At 36.6% G+C, this 22,676-nt stretch overlaps 4 protein-coding genes across 4 annotated transcripts; all 4 read right to left on the minus strand.

The window, feature by feature from the left end:
• Positions 1–1,882: 1,882 nt before the first annotated feature.
• Positions 1,883–4,085, minus strand: LOC136815157 (uncharacterized). Its single transcript, XM_067071609.1, has 3 exons — positions 2,784–4,085; positions 2,456–2,565; positions 1,883–2,243 (listed from the first exon to the last, which is right to left on the minus strand). Exons 1-3 carry the CDS (start codon positions 3,528–3,530, stop codon positions 2,081–2,083), a joined length of 1,020 nt encoding a protein of 339 aa, XP_066927710.1. The 5' UTR covers positions 3,531–4,085; the 3' UTR covers positions 1,883–2,080.
• A 1,597-nt stretch (positions 4,086–5,682) lies between these two features.
• LOC136815158 (uncharacterized) lies at positions 5,683–7,155 on the minus strand. The gene is made up of 2 exons (XM_067071610.1): positions 6,107–7,155; positions 5,683–6,021 (listed from the first exon to the last, which is right to left on the minus strand). The coding sequence occupies exons 1-2, from the start codon at positions 6,303–6,305 to the stop codon at positions 5,786–5,788; spliced, it is 435 nt and encodes a 144-aa protein (XP_066927711.1). The 5' UTR covers positions 6,306–7,155; the 3' UTR covers positions 5,683–5,785.
• Positions 6,393–9,780, minus strand: LOC136815104 (uncharacterized). Its single transcript, XM_067071544.1, has 3 exons — positions 8,979–9,780; positions 7,577–8,838; positions 6,393–7,414 (listed from the first exon to the last, which is right to left on the minus strand). Exons 1-3 carry the CDS (start codon positions 9,071–9,073, stop codon positions 6,393–6,395), a joined length of 2,379 nt encoding a protein of 792 aa, XP_066927645.1. The 5' UTR covers positions 9,074–9,780.
• An 8,252-nt stretch (positions 9,781–18,032) lies between these two features.
• LOC136815105 (uncharacterized) lies at positions 18,033–22,039 on the minus strand. Its single transcript, XM_067071545.1, has 2 exons — positions 18,387–22,039; positions 18,033–18,213 (listed from the first exon to the last, which is right to left on the minus strand). Exons 1-2 carry the CDS (start codon positions 22,037–22,039, stop codon positions 18,033–18,035), a joined length of 3,834 nt encoding a protein of 1,277 aa, XP_066927646.1.
• Between the last annotated feature and the right edge of the window lie 637 nt (positions 22,040–22,676).

Genomic DNA, 22,676 nt, shown 5'->3' on the forward strand with positions numbered 1-22,676 from the left:
AGCTCTATTTCTCTTAACATCGATGATTCCCTATCTTCGAATCCTGAAGAAGTTTCTGAAGCTTTTAACGATTTCTTTTCAACCATTGCAGGTAAAATACGATCAAAAATTCCCTTCACACGTCATCATTTTTCAGAATGGCTGAAGAATGACAATCGAAATACCGACTACTTTCTCATTGCTCCTGCTTCTAATCTTGAACTCTCTAAAGCTCTTATTTCTCTCAGTGAAAACAAGGCTACAGGTCCGAATAGCATCCCTTATCGAATCATTTCTTCCAATTTGGACACCCTTTCTTCGATCTTTACTCGTATTGTAAATCTCTCTTTCTTTACTGGTGTCTTTCCAAGTCAGCTGAAGGAAGCGAAAGTTATTCCTGTTTTCAAAAACAAAGGTTCTCCATTCGATGCTGAGAACTACAGGCCAATTTCTCTTCTTTCTAATATTGACAAAATCTTCCAAAAACTTATGCATAAACGACTGATGAACTTTCTCGACCAATCAAATTCAATCTACCCATTACAATTCGGATTCCGATCAAATCATTCAACTGAAACAGCCCTCCTTTACTCCATCAACCAAATTTCAAGTGCTCTAGATGAAGGTAAGTATGGATGCTCAATTTTTATCGATTTACAAAAGGCATTTGATACCGTTGACCACTCTATTTTACTGTCAAAGCTAGATTTTTATGGGGTTCGTGGGAAAGCTCTTGAATGGTTTCGATCATTTCTTTTTGAAAGATCACAGTTTGTTTCAGTCTCTGGTAAAAACTCTTCTTCTAAACACATGCAACATGGTGTCCCCCAAGGTTCTGTTTTAGGCCCTCTACTCTTTCTCCTTTATGTTAATGATCTTCATATTGCTCTTCGCTATTTTCTTGTCAGTTTGTTTGCTGATGATACTATGCTCTTTTTTGCGAATGAATCTTTGAAACCGATCGCCAAACAAGCTAATATTGATCTGAAGCTTCTTATGAATTGGCTCAAAGCTAATAAAATTTCTATAAACGCTAGTAAAACAGAGCTCTTATTATTTCGTCCAATACGTAAGAAGATCGATTACGACTTGAAAATTAAAATCAACGGGCATCGGCTCAGACCAAGCAAAGTTGTAAAATACCTTGGTGTGTATATTGATGAACATCTGAACTGGAAACACCACATCGATTTTGTCTGCAATAAACTAAAGAGAGCTAATGGAGCTCTGAGTAAACTTCGGCATTATGTCGACAAGAAAATATTAACTTCATTGTATTTTTCTCTTTTTCAATGTCACATATCTTATGCAGCGCAAATCTGGGGGCAACGCCAAACCATCCACGCCCGCCGAATTCTTATTCTTCAAAAACAAGCTCTCAGAATCATGTCTTTTTCTGACTTCCGTGCTCATTCTTTTCCTCTCTTTTTGCAGTTTAAACTTCTTTCATTTTTTGATTTTGTTAAATACCTTAACATTCTCTTTATTTTTAAACTTTTGAATCGAAAATTACCTCTTCCTCTCATACAAACTCTTGAGTACAAACGTTTAAATGATACAGACCGTCATGAAGTAATCCGTTGTAAGTCTGGACTTTTAAAAATACCTGAAGTAAAAACAGTGACTTATGGTAACTATTCAATTTTATACCAATCCATCTTGGTTTGGAATGAAATTCAAGATTTTGTTACTTTCGATGATTCGTCTACACTAGCATTGGATCGTCTTAAAGATTTAAGTAAATTATATTTTCTTTCCTCGTACACTTGATTTGTTTTTGTTTTTTTTAATTTTTTATATTTTTTTTTTCCCCCTCTCTTTTTCGAGTTTGATTTTAAATTTCAATAGTTTCTTCTTTTTTTATTTTAGTTTTTCTTTTATTTATTTTTCTAAATTTTTTCCAATTTTTCGAAAATTATTTTATAAAAAATTTTATTTCACTTTGTTACTAGTAAGACCTTAGTAACTTTATTTTTCTTAGCTTTTCTTGTAATTATATCGTGCGGCCACCTCCTTAGTTTAGCATTATGTCTATGAGTGTGGTCGCTAGTCTCGCTTTTTAGGACAAATAAATTACTTACTTACTTACTTACTTACTTACTTACTGAAGACCCCAATTCTCTGGAAAACTGTAAATATGAGAGGGTTTTCCGGTAGGCAAATACGTTTCTTTTTGTTTACGAATCCGATGATTATTCCACAACTCAACAAATACATCCACTTGATGTTGAATTATTGGTACCATAACATACGCAAGAATTTCCCTGAAAAAAGAAAACATGTTCCTTAGAGAAAGAAATTCTGATTTTACGTTTTGAATGTCATTTTAAATTTTAGTTTTGAATGTTATGGACATAATTTCAACAAAAACTACATATATAAATTCTTCATATAGTGAATAAAATGATAAAATATATCAAAATGAGGCGACTGCCAGTTTTCTTTCTTTTTTGAAATACTGTAATACCTTACTTACCTGTGTAATTCGTTTTTTGGATCGTACATAAGGTTGTCTTTCATGGTTCTTAATTGGTCTTTATAATATTCTTCTAGTTTCTCATGCAACTCCTTCCACCAGCGTTCAATCTGATAAAAAAAGGATCTGAGATTATAGACGGATTTTTTTGATGCTTTAGGGGAGGGGGTAGATGGTTAGATATTTGAAATGTTGATTGAAATGGAGTTTTAAATTTTTACAATTTTTCTTGATTTTCACTTTTATCCTAGTCCAAAAAAGAATTGGTTGGAAGACCTGTACAAAGTTTGACAGAATATAGAATCACCAAAATGAATTTAATATTTACCTGGTTTGAGGTTGATGGTCCAAATATGATGTTTTTTGTTGGATCGTCCACTTTATCCTTCAGTAAATAACAATGTACACCAGCCATCTGGACAGTTTCTGTTCCTTTATCTATTCGAAGGTTTTGAGCAACGACTTTGCTTTTGTATAGGTATTCAATGTAAAACCTTCCGATCAGATCTGGATTACTGTTGCTACTCCATACTTTCAACCACAAAATTTTTCGGCTACATGTATCGATAGATCCATAAATTGCTATCGGGAAAGTACTGTTTTGGTATCCCATCAACTTATCGTGTCCATCAAGTGAGTGGACAAAATTAGGACCAGGGGAAGAAAAGTGTCCTTTCTCTTTCTTTTTTGCTCCTGGTCTTCTTGCTTCTAGAAGCTCTGGATTTTCATTAAACATGGCACCATGTACCACAGCTCTTGGAACGTTTAATTTGTATTCTTGTCTGATTTTCTGATGCATAGCTCTATAGCCTAGAAGGGCTCCAGGTCCACCCATCTCATTGCTAACTATCCCCTGAATAACATCAACAGGGACATTGTAGTCAGTATATTGGATTCTGAAGTGGTTCAGTCGACGTGATAGTGATGATGGACTCCAAGCATATTGAGGGAAATCTCTTTTGACAAAATCCAGAATTTCACATTTCTTGAAAGTCTTAGAGACATAGTCGGTTAACACTTCTTTTAGGTTTTCATCATCCTTCCAACTATCATTTCTGATTCTTGCGATACTCATTTTTCTTTTTATTCTCTTCCTCAAAATGTGAAAAAGTTGCTTAGAGACAAATACAAAAGCTTGAGGCTTTAAATGTATAACATCAATATTGGCAAGATATGCACACAAAAAGCTGTTGAAAATAAGAATTATCTCCCTCTACAAGATAACACCAACCTATAGTATTCTCATAAAAAGTGTGCAGGTACTTAAGCTTGCTTAGAAATTTGGTTACAGTATCGTGAGATTGGTTAATTTGCATCAGTGGAGGCTAACATGCATAGCCCTCAATTAAAAGACCTGGCTGGTCATTAAAATACAAGAGCAGCCGCAGATTTCTTTGAAATATCTGTTCTCTTTTTCCAGGAGAGTAAATTTTATGGATAAATCTAGGAGATTTCAGATTTATAAGATTAATGATCATTACAGTAAAGTTGCTGCTATTTAGTTAGACCAAAGATGTATAAAAGCGTACAAGAAAGTGCTCGAATTAATTAAACTAACTGATAAACACAATTATGAGGTAAAATTAACTAGTTTGATAAAGCAAAACCACAACCACAAACAGACAAAACAACAAACATTGAAATCCATTATCTGTTTCATGTTGTTTAGAAACATACTTTCGATTTCGATCGGTAAACTTTTACGGCTGACGAACAATGTTTATACACTATCACGGTTGCCGAATTCTCGGTCACTCAAGGATACGGCACCGTATGACACCGAAAGGCTATGAGATCGATGGGCCACGCGGGTGTTATGAGTTTTTTTTTGTTTTTTTTGTTATTGTTCACACTTTTATTTTTATTTTTATTTTTTTATGTGTTTTAGATTTTTTTTATTCACTTTACATCTTTTTTTTCTTTTTTTTTTTTTCTTAATTTTTTGAAAGATTTTGTGAGAAATCATCGATTTTTTTTCCTTTTTTGTGATTTTTCCTTAATAATTGTTATGACATTTATAGGCCACCATAGATTAGATCGCTGATTTCTTTAATGACGTTAACTGGAAATTTGTATATATCGAGGGCTTTTTCTGGATTTAGTTCTTTAATCAGACTTGAACTTCGTACTCATTAACAGGTTCAAAGAACATGCTTTGCTTTGTGTGTTTGATGCCTGCTAAAGGGTTATTGCCTGTTTTCATGTTTTTGAGAAGGTTTGGTGCTACTTGTGAAAAGTGTTCATTGAAGTTTTTGGTAATTTCTTGCTTATTTTGTAGTTGTTTCTTGCCTCGATTCATAGTTTGTGGAAGAGATTTGGAAGAATTTCTTGAAAGAAGATGGTTTATTTCTTTCCATAGTTTTTTTGAGTTTGATCTAAACAATTCAAATCTTCGTTTTTGGTAGTGAAATTTACTGTTTCTAATTTCTTTGTTGATGGTGTGTTTAAGTAATTGATAGTCTTTGAAAATCTCTCGGTTGCCTGTTCTTAAATAGATTTTATTAAGTTCTTCTTTCCTGGTAATGTTTTTTAGAATGGAATCAGTGATCCAGGGTTTACGTAGACGCTTTTGTTCTTTACGTGTGATAGGTTTTATTGGGCAATGCATTTCAAATAAAATTGATAATGTATTGTGAAGAAAATCATACATTTTTGATGGATCGTGTGTCTGCTCAATCTTATTTTTTATGCCTGCACTCAGGAGGTCTGAGCGGAATTCAGCTATGTCAAAGTTTTTGAAATCACGTTTCAGGATTTTCTTTTTGATAGGTTTGGTTTTGACAGAAGACAGAATTAAAAAATTAGGTAAGTGATCTGAGACACTTGAGATGAGATTTCCACTTATAAATTCACCGGAAACATTGTCGTGGTAGATGTTGTCTATAAGAGTAGGGGAGGGACTATGACATAATTTTTTTGTGGACCATATACAAAAGTTGCTAAATATCCTAAAAACAGGTAAGAAAGTGAAATTTTTTATGGGGGACCCTTTTTAAGGGTCCCTCGGACCCCACTTTTGCGGGGCCCATAGCCCAAACCCGCCTACAAAATAGGCTTGTAGCAACTTTTTCAAAACATAGGCATGTGACACACCAAATTGTCAGAAATTTCATGTAGATTCCAAAAAACATCACAACTAGGGGTCAAAAATCAAGCTAGAAAAAGTTATAGCTATTTTTTGACAGTTTTTTTACGAAAAATAATGTAAAATTATAAAATTTTACCATAAAGAACACAATATGCTTTGAGCTTGAAAATATATTTACATACAACACATTGAATATCACTAAATGTACTGTTATAATGGTGTAACTGGTTAAAAAAAATCATTTATTGTTTGAAAATGTTCAATTTTGTTGTAATATCATCTGCAAGTTGTTTTGGTATGAGGCATCTAATTCTAACGGTGCACTGGTAAGCAACCTTTTCCACCTTTTTAATGATTTGTTCATATTTTGTATCTTGAATATCTGCTTCCTCTGGGAATGTCCATTGGCTGCCAGCTTTGTCCTTTCTTGAGAAATATGAAACTTTCAAGCAATCCTTGTCAACTGAATCTATCACACCTATGAATGAAAAGAGAACAGTTAGCATGGTTCTAAACTAAACTGGAAAAAGGATGGAAAAATGTTCCATTGCAACCCAACTCACCTAAATACCATGTATATTCTGTGCTATCCTCCTTTAGCCATGCAGCTGCTACATGCATTCCAGGAGTGTATTCGTTTTTCCCACGTTCAGCATCTTTAGATGGTTCTTCAATAGCGGCTACCTGATCTTCAGGTTGATCGATCTGTATTGAACCAAATGCTGTCTCTGAAAATATGAACAAGTTATTTTGATTACCCATGGCAGAGTAAACAAGCTTAGTCCAGTACACTCCTGACTTTCTTACTTATTATTTTTTTCTTTGAAACTGATATGATAATTATGATTTTCAGAATAGATAGATATTCTTTCTCTTACCTTCTAGGGCACACAAAATGTTTTTAAGATCAGCCATGGATATGCTTTTTGCTGCCTTCGCTCCTTCAAAGTATCTTTCTAAGCCATCCTGATAATCATCTGAGCTGAGCTTCTTTCCATTTTTCTTCAATCTGAACATTGCCTTGTTATCACCAAATCCTGAACAAGCCTTGGCATATCTAACTTCTCTATACATACGATCAACCTTCTCTTTACATTCTTCAAACGATTCCATGAATTTGATGACATCTTCTTTGCATGTGAATGGTCCAGGAATATCTTGACTTTTTAAAAACTGCAAATCTTTCAACCTTTTCTCTTCATTCTTTGCATTCAGTAAATCCTTTTCTTTGTAACCTTTTTCCTGGAGCTTTCTCATCTTCTCATTCCAATTTACTTTGATGGACTCAATTGCTTTAGATTGTGCCTTGTATTTCCTAAATTCTCCTGGTGAAACTTTTGCCAAAACATCTGCTGAAGACTTTATGACTACCTTACGTGATGCTGACTCTAAATTTCTGGATCCAACTCTAACAGTGCAAGCATAGTTGAAGCTACCAACATTTCTTTCTTCTCCTATATTGTGCACATCAACATATGCGTCAAGCTTCTCCAATTCATCAGAGGTTGCTGTCGAGATTTTGAATACATTTGTTTCGTCATCTGCATTCTTACCAAACCCAAATATTGCTCCTTTCTGATGATGAAATCCTTCTGCAAACTTCTCCAGTGCAATGCGAATGATTTTCTCAATCTCTTTGGGATATTTGTTGATGTTTTCCTGCAGCGATTCTAATAGAAATTTCTTCTTTGGAAGGGAATTTTGGAATGTGTCTTCAGAAACAAAGGTAAAGACTCTGTCCAATGTGAGGAGACGGGAAGCTTGTATCTCTGTCAGCTCTTTGTAAAGTTGAGAAAAGCTTTTCAAGATCAGTGAATAATTTGTCTCTGTGTTCATCAACAATGCGTGATACGGTATTGTCACATGGATGCCTAGAAATGAATAGTGAAAGTTATGATATACTGCCTAAAGGACTTCACATTACATAATTAACAACCAGTGGCCATAGTGAAGCAAATACAATTGTTAAAACACATCATTACAAAATGAGCTTCCAATGGTTAAACTTGATTAAAACTACCAACAGTACTAACCAAGTAAAGAGATGGCAGCAAAAATTGGTTTAAGGATTTCCATCTGTACAAAACTTCTGTCGATGATGGCAATGTTGTTTAGGATGTCAGAATACTTTTCAAGGTAGGCAGCAATGTCATCAATCAGATAGATCAAGCTGATGCAGCACACAGGCAGTCTGTTGAATCTGGAATCTTTCAATGAAAGTGAGACATTCTCCTTTGGTTGGATAAATTCCCCAAAGTGAGTGCTGTAGTTCCAAGGCTTTGCTGAGAAATCTTTGCAAATGAAATTTGAGAGGCATTTCACTGCCTTGATGGGAAAAGATTCTCTCCGAAAGTCAACATCAACATAGAAACAATCTGCCAATTTCTTCCCGCCAAGATGATTGTGAATCTCCTGACAAAGCTCTCTTATCTTCCTATCAAACATCATCAGCGGGTGGACATTGCAAAGCAAGGTTTTTGGAACATCATCAATAGCCAGTTCTTCACAAACAGACTCAATAACACCAATGTTATGTGCAGTGCTATCTGACATCACAAAGGAAATTTTCTTCAATATATCTTTGTTGCTGTACTTCCTATTGCTTGACGCAGACAGGATATCAAATGTTGTTATTTGCAGATCTTTTAATGTCTCTTTTGTTTCAGAAAAAACACCAAAGGTTGGAAGTGATCTTCGGACTCCATTTATGGACAGTGACTGCACAACATAGCTTCCAACTTGATTCATCCCTGAACCATCATTTGAGTAGACAATACATGTACTGTTTGTTTTATCCTCCATAATGTCCTCAACAAGAAGACCCAAAGCCATAGCCTCAAATAGTTTTGAATTTACTCTTGAATTTTTTCTCATTGGTAGAGTGTTGTCATCTATTTCTACATCACGACTGTATGACTTCCATTTCCCAAACTCATTTCTTCCAAATAAGTCATTTGCAGTTTCTCTCACAGCAGCTTCTGCCTGCTCATACGACATGTGGTAGACAGAAATGAATTTTTCAATCAGAACATAGTATTCTGGACGAACGCTTTGAAGACCGGAACGAATATGCCTGTATTCTAATGGGAGTGGATCATTGCTGATATTGCTGAAGACTGGTACATATTGAAATTTTGGTCTCTTCTTCAGAGGCTCTTCAGGTTGAAAATCATCATCCATGATGTCCTCCTCTCCTTCGGATTCAGATATTTCCTGATGGGAGTTGTTTTGAAAGAACTCTTCAGAGTAGGATTGGTTCGTTGATCGATTTAGTCTTTCAAGTTTCCGGTTGTGGCTAAAATGAATAAAGTGTTGGACTCATATCATAGAACCTCATTCAGAATAATAAGTATGAAAGCCTGTTGTTTTACACTTTTGAGCCCTTCTTGGAAATGACTCGTTTTACAAAGTGATATCCTTGGGATATAAACCTACCTTATTTCCCACTTTCTATCAGTGTAAGTTGAACAGAAGTCTTTCCGGGGGGTTTGGTTCTGATTACTGTAAAAAATCCAGTCTCTTTCACACATCTTGACATCCCATAGGCTTTCTTGCACCTTTATTCTTTCTCTTGAACCTAAAAATAACCAAAAATTAGTTTAATCACCCAAAATAGGTTAGTGCAGAAACAGTTATAATAAGATTTATCGACTATACACATGCTATACTATTGTAACAAAGATGAAAAACTCACCAATAATGTCGAACAAATGCCTTTGTTTGTTGACAAATCGCTCATATCTTTTCCAATATTCGCTCGATTTACTTGAATTGCTTCTTTTCTTCAATGTTGTAAAGTTATCAAATAACAAAATAATATCTTTTTCCACTGATCTTACGTCTTTGGGGTATACATTGCAGAAAATCCATTGCAGGACAACATCTTTTGCAACTTTACGTTCAAAGTTATCTCTTGCGCCAGGGTTTGACATTTTGACAGTGAGCAAATATTCCAAAACTTCAAGCCCATTTGGCAAAACACCCAGAGGAAGACACTCAAGAATTTCAATTTTCAAACAATTTTCGCATTTATTGCATTCCTCTTTCCACACCTGAGGTAATGTGTGATGTTCTTTGCAAAGAAAATAGTTCTTATTTCTTGATGTTCTTTTCAGCTTTGGTTTTGACTGTTCCTCATTATCAAGCTTGATATACTCCCTTGCTCTTGTCTTTAACACCTCTACTTCATTAAATCCTGTATCATTCATTCTCAATTTTTGTTTTCTCTTTTGTATTACTATCTATATAAACAAAAAAGATTCAATTTACACTCAAAACTGGAAAGCATAAACTCAACATGCTCTTCTCTGCTTCTTCTTCCTTACTTTGTTTTGAAGCTACCATTTCCTTTTTCAAAATTTGCATTGTCATTCTTTTTGGCATTTTACTGACCAAAACACAATAGTACATAATACTTATTTATTAGTTTAAACTTTATTATTCCTAATTAAGTTATAATTACAAAACAATACAGTACTATTTAACAAAATATTACTTGAATAAAACTTAGAAATTTGTCATTGAACCATCATGTCTAGGTCCGGAGTTTGTTAAATTTTTGGCAAGTTTTTGTAAATTTTCATCAAAAAGCTGAAAAAGACACAATGAAAACTTTTAAATGCTTGATTTTTGACCCCTAGTTGTGATGTTTTTTGGAATCTACATGAAATTTCTGACAATTTGGTATGTCACATGCCTATGTTTTGAAAAAGTTGCTACAAGCCTATTTTGTAGGCGGGTTTGCGCTGTGGGCCCCGCAAAAGTGGGGTCCGGGGGACCCTTAAAAAGGGTCCCCCATCAAAAATTTCACTTTCTTACCTGTTTTTAGGATATTTAGCAACTTTTGTACATGGTCCACTAATTATAATCAAAATTTTTTTCTCACAGTCCCTCCCCTAATAAGAGTTGCATTAAGCTCTTTGTCAAATTTTGTAGGATGAGTAATATAGGGGAAAGTTTTTGAACATTAAATCTACATGATCATTGGTTTCTCTGCGTTTGTTAGCTTTGAGAAGATCAATGTTGAAGTCACCCATTAAGATTATCTGTTTATTTTCTCGGCCAATCTTATTCAAAAAACTTTCAAGTTTTTCATTAAAGAGTTTGATTTTATTGCTTGGGTGACGATACACAACTCCAACAATGTAGTTACTTAGAGCACTTCCTAATTTTAGCTCTATAAATAAGGATTCACACTCAAAGTTCTCACCTGATTTCAATTCTTTCTCGAGGTCTCTTCTTCTATGATAGTTCAATTCCTCCTTGATGTACACAATCACTCCACCGTTTTGAGACTTACCTCCAACACTTTCTAATGGTTGATAGCCAAGATGCTCTTGAAGGTCAATTGGTTTGGATGGAGAGTCCCATGTTTCAGATAGACCTATAACATAAAACTTGTAATTTTTGTCATATGAACGGATGTTAGTATGAAAAAAGCTAATGTTTTCATCCTCATTTGTAAGTGTTAAGAGTTCTGATTTGTTCATAATAGTTAAAATTAATGTTTATGTCAGTTTCAGGAGCAGATGGATCACAGAAAGATATTTTTGGTAGTGTTAGTTTTAATTCTGATATTTTTTGACTGAGTTTTAACTGTGTTAAACGTTTATGTCTGTGTTTTATGAGATGTTTGGACCAAAATAGCAAAACATCATTTTGGCCCAAACAAACATTGATGTTCGGTTCAAGTTTGGGCTATATACAAAAGAATTTTTGCCTTTGATATTGAAAGCCTGGCCTAAAAAGTTTGGGCTATACCATGGACCATGTTAAAAAATCTTTCTTGTCAACCTCTTTTTTTTTTCTTGTACAGTTTTCTACCATCAGTCAGTCCTGTCAAAAACTTTGCTACTTACCCCAGATAAAAGGCATGTTGATAAAGCTTTCAAGTATAAGTTTTAATCGATAAAATAGCAAGGCAAGCAACAAGTAAATAAAAATTTGCTTCCTTCAAATCTGAATATTACATGAATCTGTGTCTTTTTAAACCTATGCTAGATAGGTTTTTCTTTGGTTTTAGGGTAAATATTGACATCTAGATACTTCCATATCAGATGATTACATATAACAGCATTTAAATCTTGTCAAGCAGGCAGTAGTAATGAAAAAGCGAATAAAAAAATCATCTAACATAAAATCAAATCAAATCTCTCTCGGCAGTCAAGAAAATTATCAGCTGATTTTCAAAATAACCGTCTGTTTACAATCCCGTCGTATTACTTTGAATAAACCCGGGGGGGAGGGGTACTTAGGCAAAAATGGATGATGGGTATGTGCGGACGGTAAGGGTCGGTTTTTCACCTTTCAAAGTCTCTATAAGGGTCGGAAAAATCAGAAAGTTTTAAATTAGTCTCTCTAAGGGTCGGAAAATTCAAGATTTTTAGGAAATTTTTTGATTTCCAGAACAATTTTTGTTCAGAAATGAGTTGGTTAGGTTAGTATTAAGATTTTGGAATGGGAATGTGAGGCAATCACTGCATGACCATGTGGCTCGATTAATCTCATTTAATGAATTAATGTTTGTGCATTTTATACGAAGGGAGTGTTTACGTAGTTTACATTCAATCTTATCATTATGGTTAATGGTTTAAAGGCATTTAGTGCAGTTATGACATGGTTGCTGTCTATGGTCCATGGATGAGTTAAATTGGTCAATATGGGCATTCGTTACATTACTGAATGGAATGGAACAAGATATGCAGATTGGACAAAAGAATGGGTGTTCACTATTGGCAAAAAGAGTGAGCTGACGTTTAGAAATTTTGAAACATTTAGCATGTATCCAGGTGTTACATAGGTCACAAAAAATACAGTCATTCAGACAAATAAGTTTGCACTTGTGGCAAATAACCGATTCTATAGTGGTACCCATCATATGAATTTACTAATGTGTGCTATTGCTTTTACAGGTTTGATATCAGAGTTTTCATTTTTTCTTACCATGGTTACTCCATGGACTGTCCAAATAAACTTGTAACCCTTCTCTTTAAGTTGATTTCTTGTGGTTTTAAATATGTTCCCGTTGATCCTTGTTAAACTCTCGTTGATGTAAATGTTGTTGTTTTTATCGAAACCAATGTCTCTGGTTGTTTTTCCTTTCAATTTGTGCTTGATTGTGCTTGATCAACACTTTTTAACATTTGGTTAGATGACGGGTGACTCTAGAGTAGCAGGACAAGCTTACTCATGGCCACACCTGATGCCAGACTTTGGTCTTCATCTATCCGCACTCCATTTATTTCTCAACTTTCTTGAAATTCACTTACCGGTTTTCTCTACGCTAAATTTGTAGATTTATATTTATTGTTTGTCTATTGTAAGATTGTTTATTTGTGGGTTGTTACTTTTTGGTTCTTTGGTTTTATTTTGTTGTTGTTGTTGGTTTTAAGGTTTGTTGCTGTTTTGTTTTGTTGGTTTTCAACTTTTGTCCTTGTCGCGTTAAGTTGTGAAAATATTTCTCGCTCAGTTTGAATGTTTTTGATTTTTAGTTTGACACGCGCTTTCTGAATTTTGATTAGCTTTTTCAGATAATAACCCTAACATTTTGCACAAGTACTGCATAAGATTTTGTTAAAAGTCAGAAAGTTTCAGATATCTCTGAGATATACACAAAAGAACTCCAGTGTGGTAGATTCTACCCCCCCCCCCGGGCTTATAGGGTGAAAATAGAAATCTAAGAAATCTAATTTTTTCTTCAACCTACTTATGCTCAGGAAGATACACCCTCAGCTGATGGAAATTGCTAAGATTCCCTCTATACACCCCTGTCTAACAGCCCCGATGAAACTTTTTTCTTCAGCGGTGATAAAAATTCCTTTTGAAATCCCAATGTATACTAAAAAGTTTTCATTTTTCATATAATATTCTTTATCTTAAATTTGGCGGGTGATCTGTTTTTGAATTTTTTTGGCGGGGATTAAATTTATCCACTTAAGGTAAATGTATTTTCTTTTGCACTCTTTTCCCGTGCGGACGGCTGCACGGCATTTCGGACTTTAGGTGTCGAACCGGGCTCTGGGCCTACTTTTTGAAAATTTGTGTTTTTTGATAGTTATCTTTTGTCGTTTGTCTTGTTCTCGTCTCTTTGAACTTGTTTGTTTTGTCTGTTGTTTAACCCCTTTTTTGTTTCTTTGTATTTGTGTGCGAGTTTTTGCAATTTTTCTATGTTTGTTAGTTTGTTTGCACTGCGGCACAAGTGTTTCAAGCGTCATTCCGAAGTAACCATATTTTGCTTTGTACAGAGCCGCTCTGCGCAAAAATAAAAACAAAAGCTGGTCAAGCGTACTAAGATAAATTATTGCGTGACATGTTTGACCATGCACATTTTTGGGGTTTCCCTTGTAAACTACATTGCGTGACGTCATTTATTTTCTTTTTTTCTTACAAAATGGCGGATGGCCGCGGCAATCTGTTCCATTCGTTCTAATTCTAATTTTGCTAATTTCTTATGGAATTTTCTTTCATTTCAGGTTTCAATTATAGTGGTAGATTTTTACGATGAAAGTGGTCACTATCTGGCATCGTATTTCATCGAAGTTTTATTTTCTAAATCTACTTCAGGAGTTACCTTGTTCATCATGATCTGACTGAAAACTGTTGTATAATTAAACCAGATTTCACGAATTGGCCTTTTAGTTTACGAGCTACATTTCCCATCCCCTTGAAAAAAGAAGTTACTAAGTTATTTTTCATTAAAAAACTTTTCCATCTTCCCTGGCAGAAACATGTTTTTTATAAACATATTGAGGAGACCTGGTTGGTAAAACAATAAGTGCGTAAGTGGGCCAGTCATTAATCAGATCCACACGAAAGTCAACCTCAGATTGATCTGGAACAAAAGACTTTACATTTCTTTTGATATAACTTTTGTCAAGCAATACATGAAGAATATCTTGATTCAAACGGTTCACCCTGATGTTTGCCGTGTAGGTAAAACTATGGGATATGTTAACCCCGGACGACAAGCTATATGAATGGCCCCTTTGCTGGAATTTGATACCTTCAATGTACTTCAACTTCACTAAAATAAGTAAATATCTGGGATAAAATCGAATCAAATTCCGAATTTTTCTCGTGAAATATTTCGAAAAATTCTACTTTAGGCGTACAAATTTCGCGCTTTTCGCGAAAGTAAATGTCTTTAAAAATTCTAGGAAGGGTCATTCGTGAAAGTCTATGCTCGCAAAAAATTCTTGACAAGATAGAAAATTTTTAAAACTGCAAACTTTGAATAAAATGTAACTTTTATGGCACTTTTTAGCCTGCTAAAAGACTAGTAAGTCAAAGGATAATTGTTTCAAGCCAATACTTGAAGTATTTGTCCCTCTGAGCCATTTTTTTCATGTGAAAATTCCCAATTTTACGTCTTGATTCGCGAAAGTAAATGTTGTGAATTTCGCGATTTTTCGTCGTCGTGAAAGTTTGTACGCCTCAAGTATTCGAAATGAAAAATTTCACGAGTTTGCTCACTCACTAAAGTTTCTCCTTTTAAGTTATTGATAATCGAAAAATCGATTCAAAAGTCAAAACAGAATTATTTTCGATCTTGTGATTATCGGTACAACCACAGCTCACAGCTTTTACTTACAAAACCGGACTCAGGATTAGAAAATAATTTTTATTAATCTCAACTATAAACCCCAGGCGTTCACATATTTATCATCACAAATAGCTTTCGGAGCAGACAAAAAGCGAATTTATTCATAACGGTTCTAGAAAAATCTGACTTTTTTAAGAAAAGGACAAGACGACAAAGGTGGTTTGATGTTCATCATTAAATATGGTGATATTATTATATAGTAAAAACTACAAGATATAGAATTCGTTTTCAAAATTGATAAATAAACAAGTGTCTCATCATAAAGTTTTACAAACTTCATAAAGAATCTAAAGATTTCCATGTCGAGTTTTTGGTGGGCTGTGATGCGTCGCTGTTCAGTGGTGACTCACATTTTTATGATGATTCGATTAAGATTCCATCCATATCCTGAGGGTTGGTCTAAAAAGCAGGGTAGCCAATTGGGGTAGCCAATTGGGCTAGGTTGTGGGGTACCTAAATATTTTACAGACCAGAATAGAAATACCGAAAATGAATGCATAGAACCACATTTTACTGACCAGGGAGCATGAATCTGATTGATACTTAGATTGATCAAGTATGATTCCAAAGATAAACAAAGATATAAATTACCACGTGTTAATGCACGAGGAGTAAGAGAGCTTCATTATAATAGAGCTATTTCAAAAGACCTTTTGTACCTATTATAAGCTGCCATATTTAAAAATTTTGAAAGGAATTAATTGTTTGAAACATCTAAACATGATTTAAATTAAACAATGGATTCAATAACAAAGGATTGTTAAGATATGACAAGATTTGAGATCATATGGCCTAAAGGCGATTCCAAAGCTATTATCATCGAATTACATCTTCACGGAAATAACAATTAAAAACATAAATAAAATCTAAATCTAAAATATTGAAAACTGTTTTGTATATATTTTTTATTCGGGTCTGTAAATTTTCAATCCAAGCCAAGAAGGAAGACAAAATGGCGCCAGGTCTCTTGAGAAGCAACAAAGTTCAGTACATTTGGCAAAAAGGCTATTGTGGCTGAAGTTCGAAAGGAATCTTAAATTTTATTACATGGAATCATTAACAAGATATTGTAATAATTACTTCCACATTAAACAGGTTTCAGATTTCAAAAGTTTAGGCAAAAAGAGGTACCCCATAACCTAGCCCAATTGGCTACCCCATTGGCTACCCTGCTTTTTAGACCAACCCATATCCTGAAGACAGTAAAAAATAAGAAGGTCAAGTTTATTTTTACATATATCAATTGTGGTAATAGTGAAAATTCCTTGAAAGCTCGTGTTTTGGCGAAGACGAAGTCTTTGAAGTAAATGCGGTTGACACATATATTTATTTGACACAAACATTTCTGTGTTAATAAATTCGAGAACGATTTTCTCTGACACGTCTCATCTCAACAAGTTTCTCAACTGAAGTGCAAAAAAAGGCGATGGAAAAAACCTATACAGTAAAAAACTAATTAAAAATAGACAAAAGACGCACGATACAATACACATGACGATACGCACAACACATAACACTAAAATGCTATTTACCCAACGCAACATCATTAATTAGCCAAAACACTCCCCGGCAGAATTTGGGACCGTTCTTAATCGGCACCTTCCAATAAGTAACATTTAGCCGCCGGGCGTGTGTGGACGCCGTTTTTTGTTTTTAAAACTACTTTTCTCACGATACCATCGTTTCCTGGAAATGTTTTCATTATTCTTCCAATCGGCCATTTCTGTCTCTCGACCGTATCATCAATATAAACAACGACTTCATTTACGCGTAACGTACGGGTGTTTTCGAACCACTTGAGACGTTTCGTAAGTTGAGGTAGATAATTACTCAACCAAAGCTGCCAAAATTTCGAGGTTGCAGCCTGCACTTTTCGCCACTTTTTTCTAACTCTTAACTCATATTCCGGTACAATCTCTTCAGTAACGGATACCTGACCGGTTAAAAAATGACTTGGTGTGATGACGTCAATATCATCTGGGTCATCAGTTGTTGAGGTGAGTGGGCGACTGTTCATGAAAGATTCGACCTCCACAAGGAATGTTCTTAAGCATTCTTCGTCGAACAATTTCTCAGTGATAACCATTTTCAAACACTTTTTGGCAATTTTAACCATGGATTCGTATATGCCTCCCATCCATGGAGAAGCAGGTGGTAATAATTTCCATTCGATCGACCAATTCGAGAGGGAATTCAAAAGCTTGTGATCATTCAAAACGTTGATCGCTCCAACGAAATTCGTACCATTATCGCTGATCATCTTCTTTGGTTTGCCTCTTCTAGCTATGAAACGTCGAAAAGCTAGGAGGAAGCAATCAGTGGTTAGATCGTGTACAAGCTCAAGGTGGACAGCCCTTGTCGTCAGGCATGTCATTAGGGATACCCATCGCTTGGCGGTTGCTGCGTTCGAACGTGTAGCGTAGCGATTGAGTTTGATGATCATCGGGCCAAAGTAGTCGACACCACAATACGTAAATGGATGTCCGTTCGTTGCCAGACGTTCTTTTGGAATATCGCTCATCATTGGGAATTTTGTCGTCGCTCGGATGATCTTACACGCACTGCAGTTTCTAATTATAGTTCTTACAAAGTTTTTGCCTGATATCAACCAAAATTGATTTCGAAGGATTGCAAGTGTTGCTTCACGTCCACAGTGAAAGTTTGATTCGTGGAAATGCAGTGTAAGGATTCTCGCGATGGGATGTTTGCTGCAGATGACGATTTGATGTTTACGAGTGTAGTCGACTTTTGCATGCTTGATACGACCACCAACACGAAGGATGCCATCATCATCTACGAACGGTTTGAGTTGAAGAAGTTTTTTGCTCTTCATAGCAGTTGTTTCGTCTGTGAATGATTCTCTTTGTGCGATTTGGATGATGACCTTCTCAGCTTCTTCTAATTCGTTTGATGTAAGAATCTTCCAATTGATTGGTTGCGTCTTTGATTTTCGAAAATTGCGTTTGATCTTCAACAGCCATGCGACCTGACGTTTGAGCTTCGACCAAGATGAATAGTGATCCCACTTGATAATGTCGATTCTTTCGTTCGTCGTGTCGTTGATTGTGACTTCATTGGTTGTTGTCATCTTGTTTGTGATGATGTCATTCGACGTAGCTGAAACAGTAGAAGACAGAAGGGCCAGAACATCGTTGGCTCTAATGTCTCCTTTTTCATGAAGAATTGGAGGTCCATTGAACCAGCGATGTCCAGCAGAGGTAAGTTTAAATGGTGATACGTACCTCGTGCAGTCATCTGCTGGATTGTCGTCTCCAGAGATGAACTGCCAATCTTTAAGGTCGCTGTTGGTTCTAACTTCATCCAATCTGTTCATCACGTACTTGGAGAAGGTTGTTGATTCGTTCTTGATGCATTTAAGAGTGCATTCAGAGTCTGCCCAGAATGTTGTTGATACGATCTCGAACTTGGTTTCTTTCAGAATGGTTGTTTTCATGCGACTTCCAATAACTGCACCTTGTAACCCCAATGCTGGCGTAGTAGTTGATTCCGTTTTGGTCTTTTTGAGTGGAGCAAGTCTTGATTTCGACATAACCAATGAACACTGAACTGACTCTGGAGTTACGAAACGTAAGTAGGCTACTGCACCATAAGCGTCATCAGAACCGTCAACGAATACATGTAATTCTGGTGCGTTATGAACTTCTGGCTGATAACCACACCATCTTGGCACTGTAACACCATCAAGCTGTTTGATCTTGGCTTTCCAGTCAAACCATCTCTTTTTCAAGTCGAGTGGTAATGGCTCATCCCAATCGAATTTACGTTTCCAAAGCTGTTGGATGATAAGCTTTGATTCTAGGACGACTGGTGTGAGAAATCCAAGTGGATCGAAGATGGTTCCAATGTGGGAGAGGATTCGTCTCTTTGTTGGCTCACAATCAATCAGGTTCACGGTGAAGATAAATGAGTCTTGATTCGGATCCCAGAGGAGACCAAGTGTTTTCTGTCGAGGAACTTGCTTGTTGATGTCGATAATTTTAGGAGATATCTTTTCGGCTGGCAGATGTCTTATCAGTTCAATCTCGTTTGATGACCATTTCGTAAGGTTGAAACCACGTGTTGATAAAACACAGTTGAGTTGTGTGGCTTCTGAGATGAGTTGCTCAATGGTGTAGAACGAACCAAGGTAATCGTCAACGTAGAAATTACGGAGGATTTCATCACGGATGCTTTCGATGTCTGTCTCCTCAGCACACGACCTGAGAGCGAAATTTGAGATACAGGGTGAATCTTTCTTTCCGAACACGTGAAACAACAATATACAATCTTTAACCTCCCCACCAGGATCAAAGCGATAGAGGAATCTCAAGGTGTCACTGTCTTTCGGTGATACCTTGACTTGGTTGAACATTTTCTCAATATCTGCTGATGCTGCAAAGCGACCAGCTCGAAAACGATGCAGCACGGCCACTAAGCTGTTCAGCAGGTCTGGTCCAGCAAGAAGTTTGTCATTCAGAGATGTCCCTTTGAATTTTGCAGCAGCATCGAATACGACACGAACTTTTCCAGGTTTGTTGGGATGTGTCACTCCATGATGTGGTATGTAATTGGTAACATCAGATCGAGATTTGACTTCAGAATCGGTTAGAATACGAGCATGACCAAGATCGATGAATTCACGAATAGCAGTGTCGTACATACGAGCGAGTGTTGTGTCCTTGGCAAGGCTTTTTTCTAACGAGTCGAGTCTCTGCATTGCGTAATCTCTATTGAAAGGCATTGTTGGATGGTCTTCTTTCCAAAGTAGATCAACTTCCATACGATTGTCGATGATTTTGGATGTCTGTTCCAGCTTCTCGAGGGCTCGCTGGTCGATAGGTGCAAGATTGCTCTTGTGCCAGTCTGGTAGAGTACCGTAAGATTCCATCTGCCAAAAACGTTCGAGTTTGTCGGAAATCTCGTCTTTCGATCTCTTCAAAAAATTGCTGGTGACGATTAGCGAAGTGAAAGCTTTTCCACCGAACAACATCCAGCCGAGCTTTGTCTTGACTGCCGATGGTTGATTTCTTGTACCAGTAGTGACTGATTGTTCTTGCACGAGAAGATATGATAAGTCAGCGCCAATGAGGATTGTGACGTCTGAATCATGAGGTGTTGGAAATGTAATGTCTTTCAGGTGTTGAAATTCTGTTTTCACTTTATTGATGTCGTACCTATTTACTGGTACGTCAAGGTTCTCAATTACCCAAACGTTGTCGAGTTTCCCTTTGGTTTTGTTGTCGTGTGATTCAAGATTGAAGCAGACTCTCTTTGATTGCAGACTTGTCTCCTTTGATAATACGTTCGACATTCGAAGAGTTTCTTTCTTACCGGATAGGTGTAGAGCCTCGGCGGTATCAGCACGAATCAAGGTACTATCAGATCCAGAGTCGAGGACTGCATTGGTTTTGATGCTGTATTTACCATTTGATAATACGACAGGGACAATTTGAAGGAAGGTCTGGTTGGTAGTAGAACATTGCATACTTTTTGCTGATCCAGGAGTATCAGTGGTAGTGCCTGTATCTCTGTGAAGCAAAGTGTGATGTTTTTTACCACATCCGTCCTTGGTACATGTAAATTTGGATGGACACTCTTTAATGATATGATTGTTAGAGAGACAGTTGAAACAAAGTCCTTTTTCTCTCACGATTTTCTGTCGATCGTCTGTAGATGCATTGAGGATCTTTGGACATTTTGATATTTTGTGGTCTTTGGAGCACAACCAGCATTTGAATTGCCTACCGACGAAATTGTTTCGAAATTTTGGGTTTCTACTTTCTTTGTCTTTCGGTGACTTCGACGTTTTTTCATCACTGATGATCATGGCAATGGGATTGAACAACTCTTTGACGATACATTCGAGCCAGTTGACAAATACGTAGAGGTCAGTCAATTTGGGTTGATCGTTACCATATCTATTAAAGAATCGGAACTTGTGTTGTATTGGAATGATAGATACTGCTTTGGCGACGGTTTCTGGATTGTTGTAGCTACTGTTGCCAATGGATTCGAACCATGCCATTGCTGTCTTCAACTGTTGGTAGAAGTTTCTCAATCCTTCATGGTCGGTTATGGTGATTTGAGGTCTGTCAAACATTTCTTTCAGCTTGAGATGAGCGATGACGTAAGGGTTGCCATAATCACGTTTTAAGGCCTTCAGTGCTGTCGCGTAGAAGATAGAATTGGTTCCGATCGATTCAATAGAAGATCTTGCTGGTCCGTCCAGTACACTAAGTAGTCTTTCCATTCTAATAGTGTCATTAAAACTACTTTTCAAATGAATCCTGGACTTGAAATTCTGTATGAATTCTGGCCATTGCAACGAACTACCATCAAATCGTTTCAACTCAATAGGTGGCAGGTGTCTTGACTCGCACTCTACTTGGATCACCCTAGATGCCAACGTATTGTCTACTGGAATCTCAGTCTCTTTATATTCAATCAATTCATCAATAAATGCATCACAAGGCTCGACCTGTCTGTGACTTGCCTTTAACTGTGTCGATGGTTGTTGATGAGACAATGGCTGACTATTTGTAGCTTTGATGGATGGTTGTTCCAATGGCTGACTGTCTGGTTGCTTCTGATGACAACTTTTGGCAGTGGCTGTGTGATGAATCTTGGTTTCAGGAGAGCGTTTCTTGGGTAAGAGTAAGTGGCGAAAGGATGAAACTGAAGATGCACGAGATGAAGCATAACGAGTGTGAAGTTCCTTTGATTGATTGTGGTTGATGGGAAAGTGGTGAGAAATGACTGACTTCCTATCCTCCTCTTCGTTCTCTATCTGGTCTCTCTCGAGTTTGGCATTCGACTTGATTATTTGAAGATCGAGTTTAAATTTGTCTTCTAAAAACTGATGTTTTAGTTTGGCGATCTCACTGGCCTTCTTCATGGTAACATCTCTCAGCTTGTCTGACTTTGTTGACGAAGTCTTTCCTGATGAACTGACTGAACTTTGGCTGCTATGTTGTGATGATGCCAGAGGGGTGTCTCGAAATAAGGTTTCATATTGAGGGAAAAGCTGAGATGGGCGTGGTTTCTTTTCAAGTTGTGAAGCAGTAGAAAAAGGTTTGGCAGATGTCTCTTGAGGCAGTAGAGGTGTTTCTAGGTGTGATGGAATCGGAGGTGTCTGGTGGAATTCAGGACTTGGATCAATTGTGTCGATGAAAGACGGGGCTGTTACGAAGCGACTCAAGGATGGTGGGGCTGAAAGTGCGACTGGAAGTACAAATTGGGTGTCTGGTAGATCTGGTAATGATAAAGTTTCTCGTTTGTTGGCCCAATTCCTTTGAGTAATATGTGTGGCCATTCCATCTAGTCTATTTTCAACCCTTTCTTGATACTCTTCAAGTAACTTGCCATCAGTAGCCCCTGCCTCAATCAAGAGCTCCTCCTGGGCTGCAAACTTTCTAAATGTGTCACTCAACTGTCTTCCGGTCTTAAGGATTTCTTCACGTGTAGCCTGGACACTTATAAGATGATCTAATCGACTGAGATACTTGTTGATGAACGAGAGCTGTTGTTGACGG

The sequence above is a fragment of the Clytia hemisphaerica genome, unplaced genomic scaffold (assembly GCF_902728285.1).
Source record: "Clytia hemisphaerica strain Z4C2 unplaced genomic scaffold, Clytia hemisphaerica genome assembly, whole genome shotgun sequence".
Classification (NCBI taxonomy): domain Eukaryota; kingdom Metazoa; phylum Cnidaria; class Hydrozoa; order Leptothecata; family Clytiidae; genus Clytia; species Clytia hemisphaerica.

What these genes read in the sequence shown, in the direction of transcription:
- LOC136815157 (XM_067071609.1), bottom strand. Translation starts at nt 3,530, where the DNA reads ATGAGTATCGCAAGAATCAGAAATGATAGTTGGAAGGATGATGAAAAC. An exon ending in GACCATCAACCTCAAACCAG is followed by an intron (nt 2,566 to 2,783) that starts GTAAATATTAAA and finishes TTTTTTTATCAG; the next exon opens with ATTGAACGCTGGTGGAAGGA. An exon ending in CCAAAAAACGAATTACACAG is followed by an intron (nt 2,244 to 2,455) that starts GTAAGTAAGGTA and finishes TTCTTTTTTCAG; the next exon opens with GGAAATTCTTGCGTATGTTA.
- LOC136815158 (XM_067071610.1), bottom strand. Translation starts at nt 6,305, where the DNA reads ATGGGTAATCAAAATAACTTGTTCATATTTTCAGAGACAGCATTTGGT. An exon ending in AGAATATACATGGTATTTAG is followed by an intron (nt 6,022 to 6,106) that starts GTGAGTTGGGTT and finishes TTTCATTCATAG; the next exon opens with GTGTGATAGATTCAGTTGAC.
- LOC136815104 (XM_067071544.1), bottom strand. Translation starts at nt 9,073, where the DNA reads ATGTGTGAAAGAGACTGGATTTTTTACAGTAATCAGAACCAAACCCCC. An exon ending in GATAGAAAGTGGGAAATAAG is followed by an intron (nt 8,839 to 8,978) that starts GTAGGTTTATAT and finishes TATTCATTTTAG; the next exon opens with CCACAACCGGAAACTTGAAA. An exon ending in TGCTGCCATCTCTTTACTTG is followed by an intron (nt 7,415 to 7,576) that starts GTTAGTACTGTT and finishes ATTCATTTCTAG; the next exon opens with GCATCCATGTGACAATACCG.
- LOC136815105 (XM_067071545.1), bottom strand. Translation starts at nt 22,039, where the DNA reads ATGAAGAAGGCCAGTGAGATCGCCAAACTAAAACATCAGTTTTTAGAA. An exon ending in CCAGCAGATGACTGCACGAG is followed by an intron (nt 18,214 to 18,386) that starts GTACGTATCACC and finishes CAACCAATGAAG; the next exon opens with TCACAATCAACGACACGACG.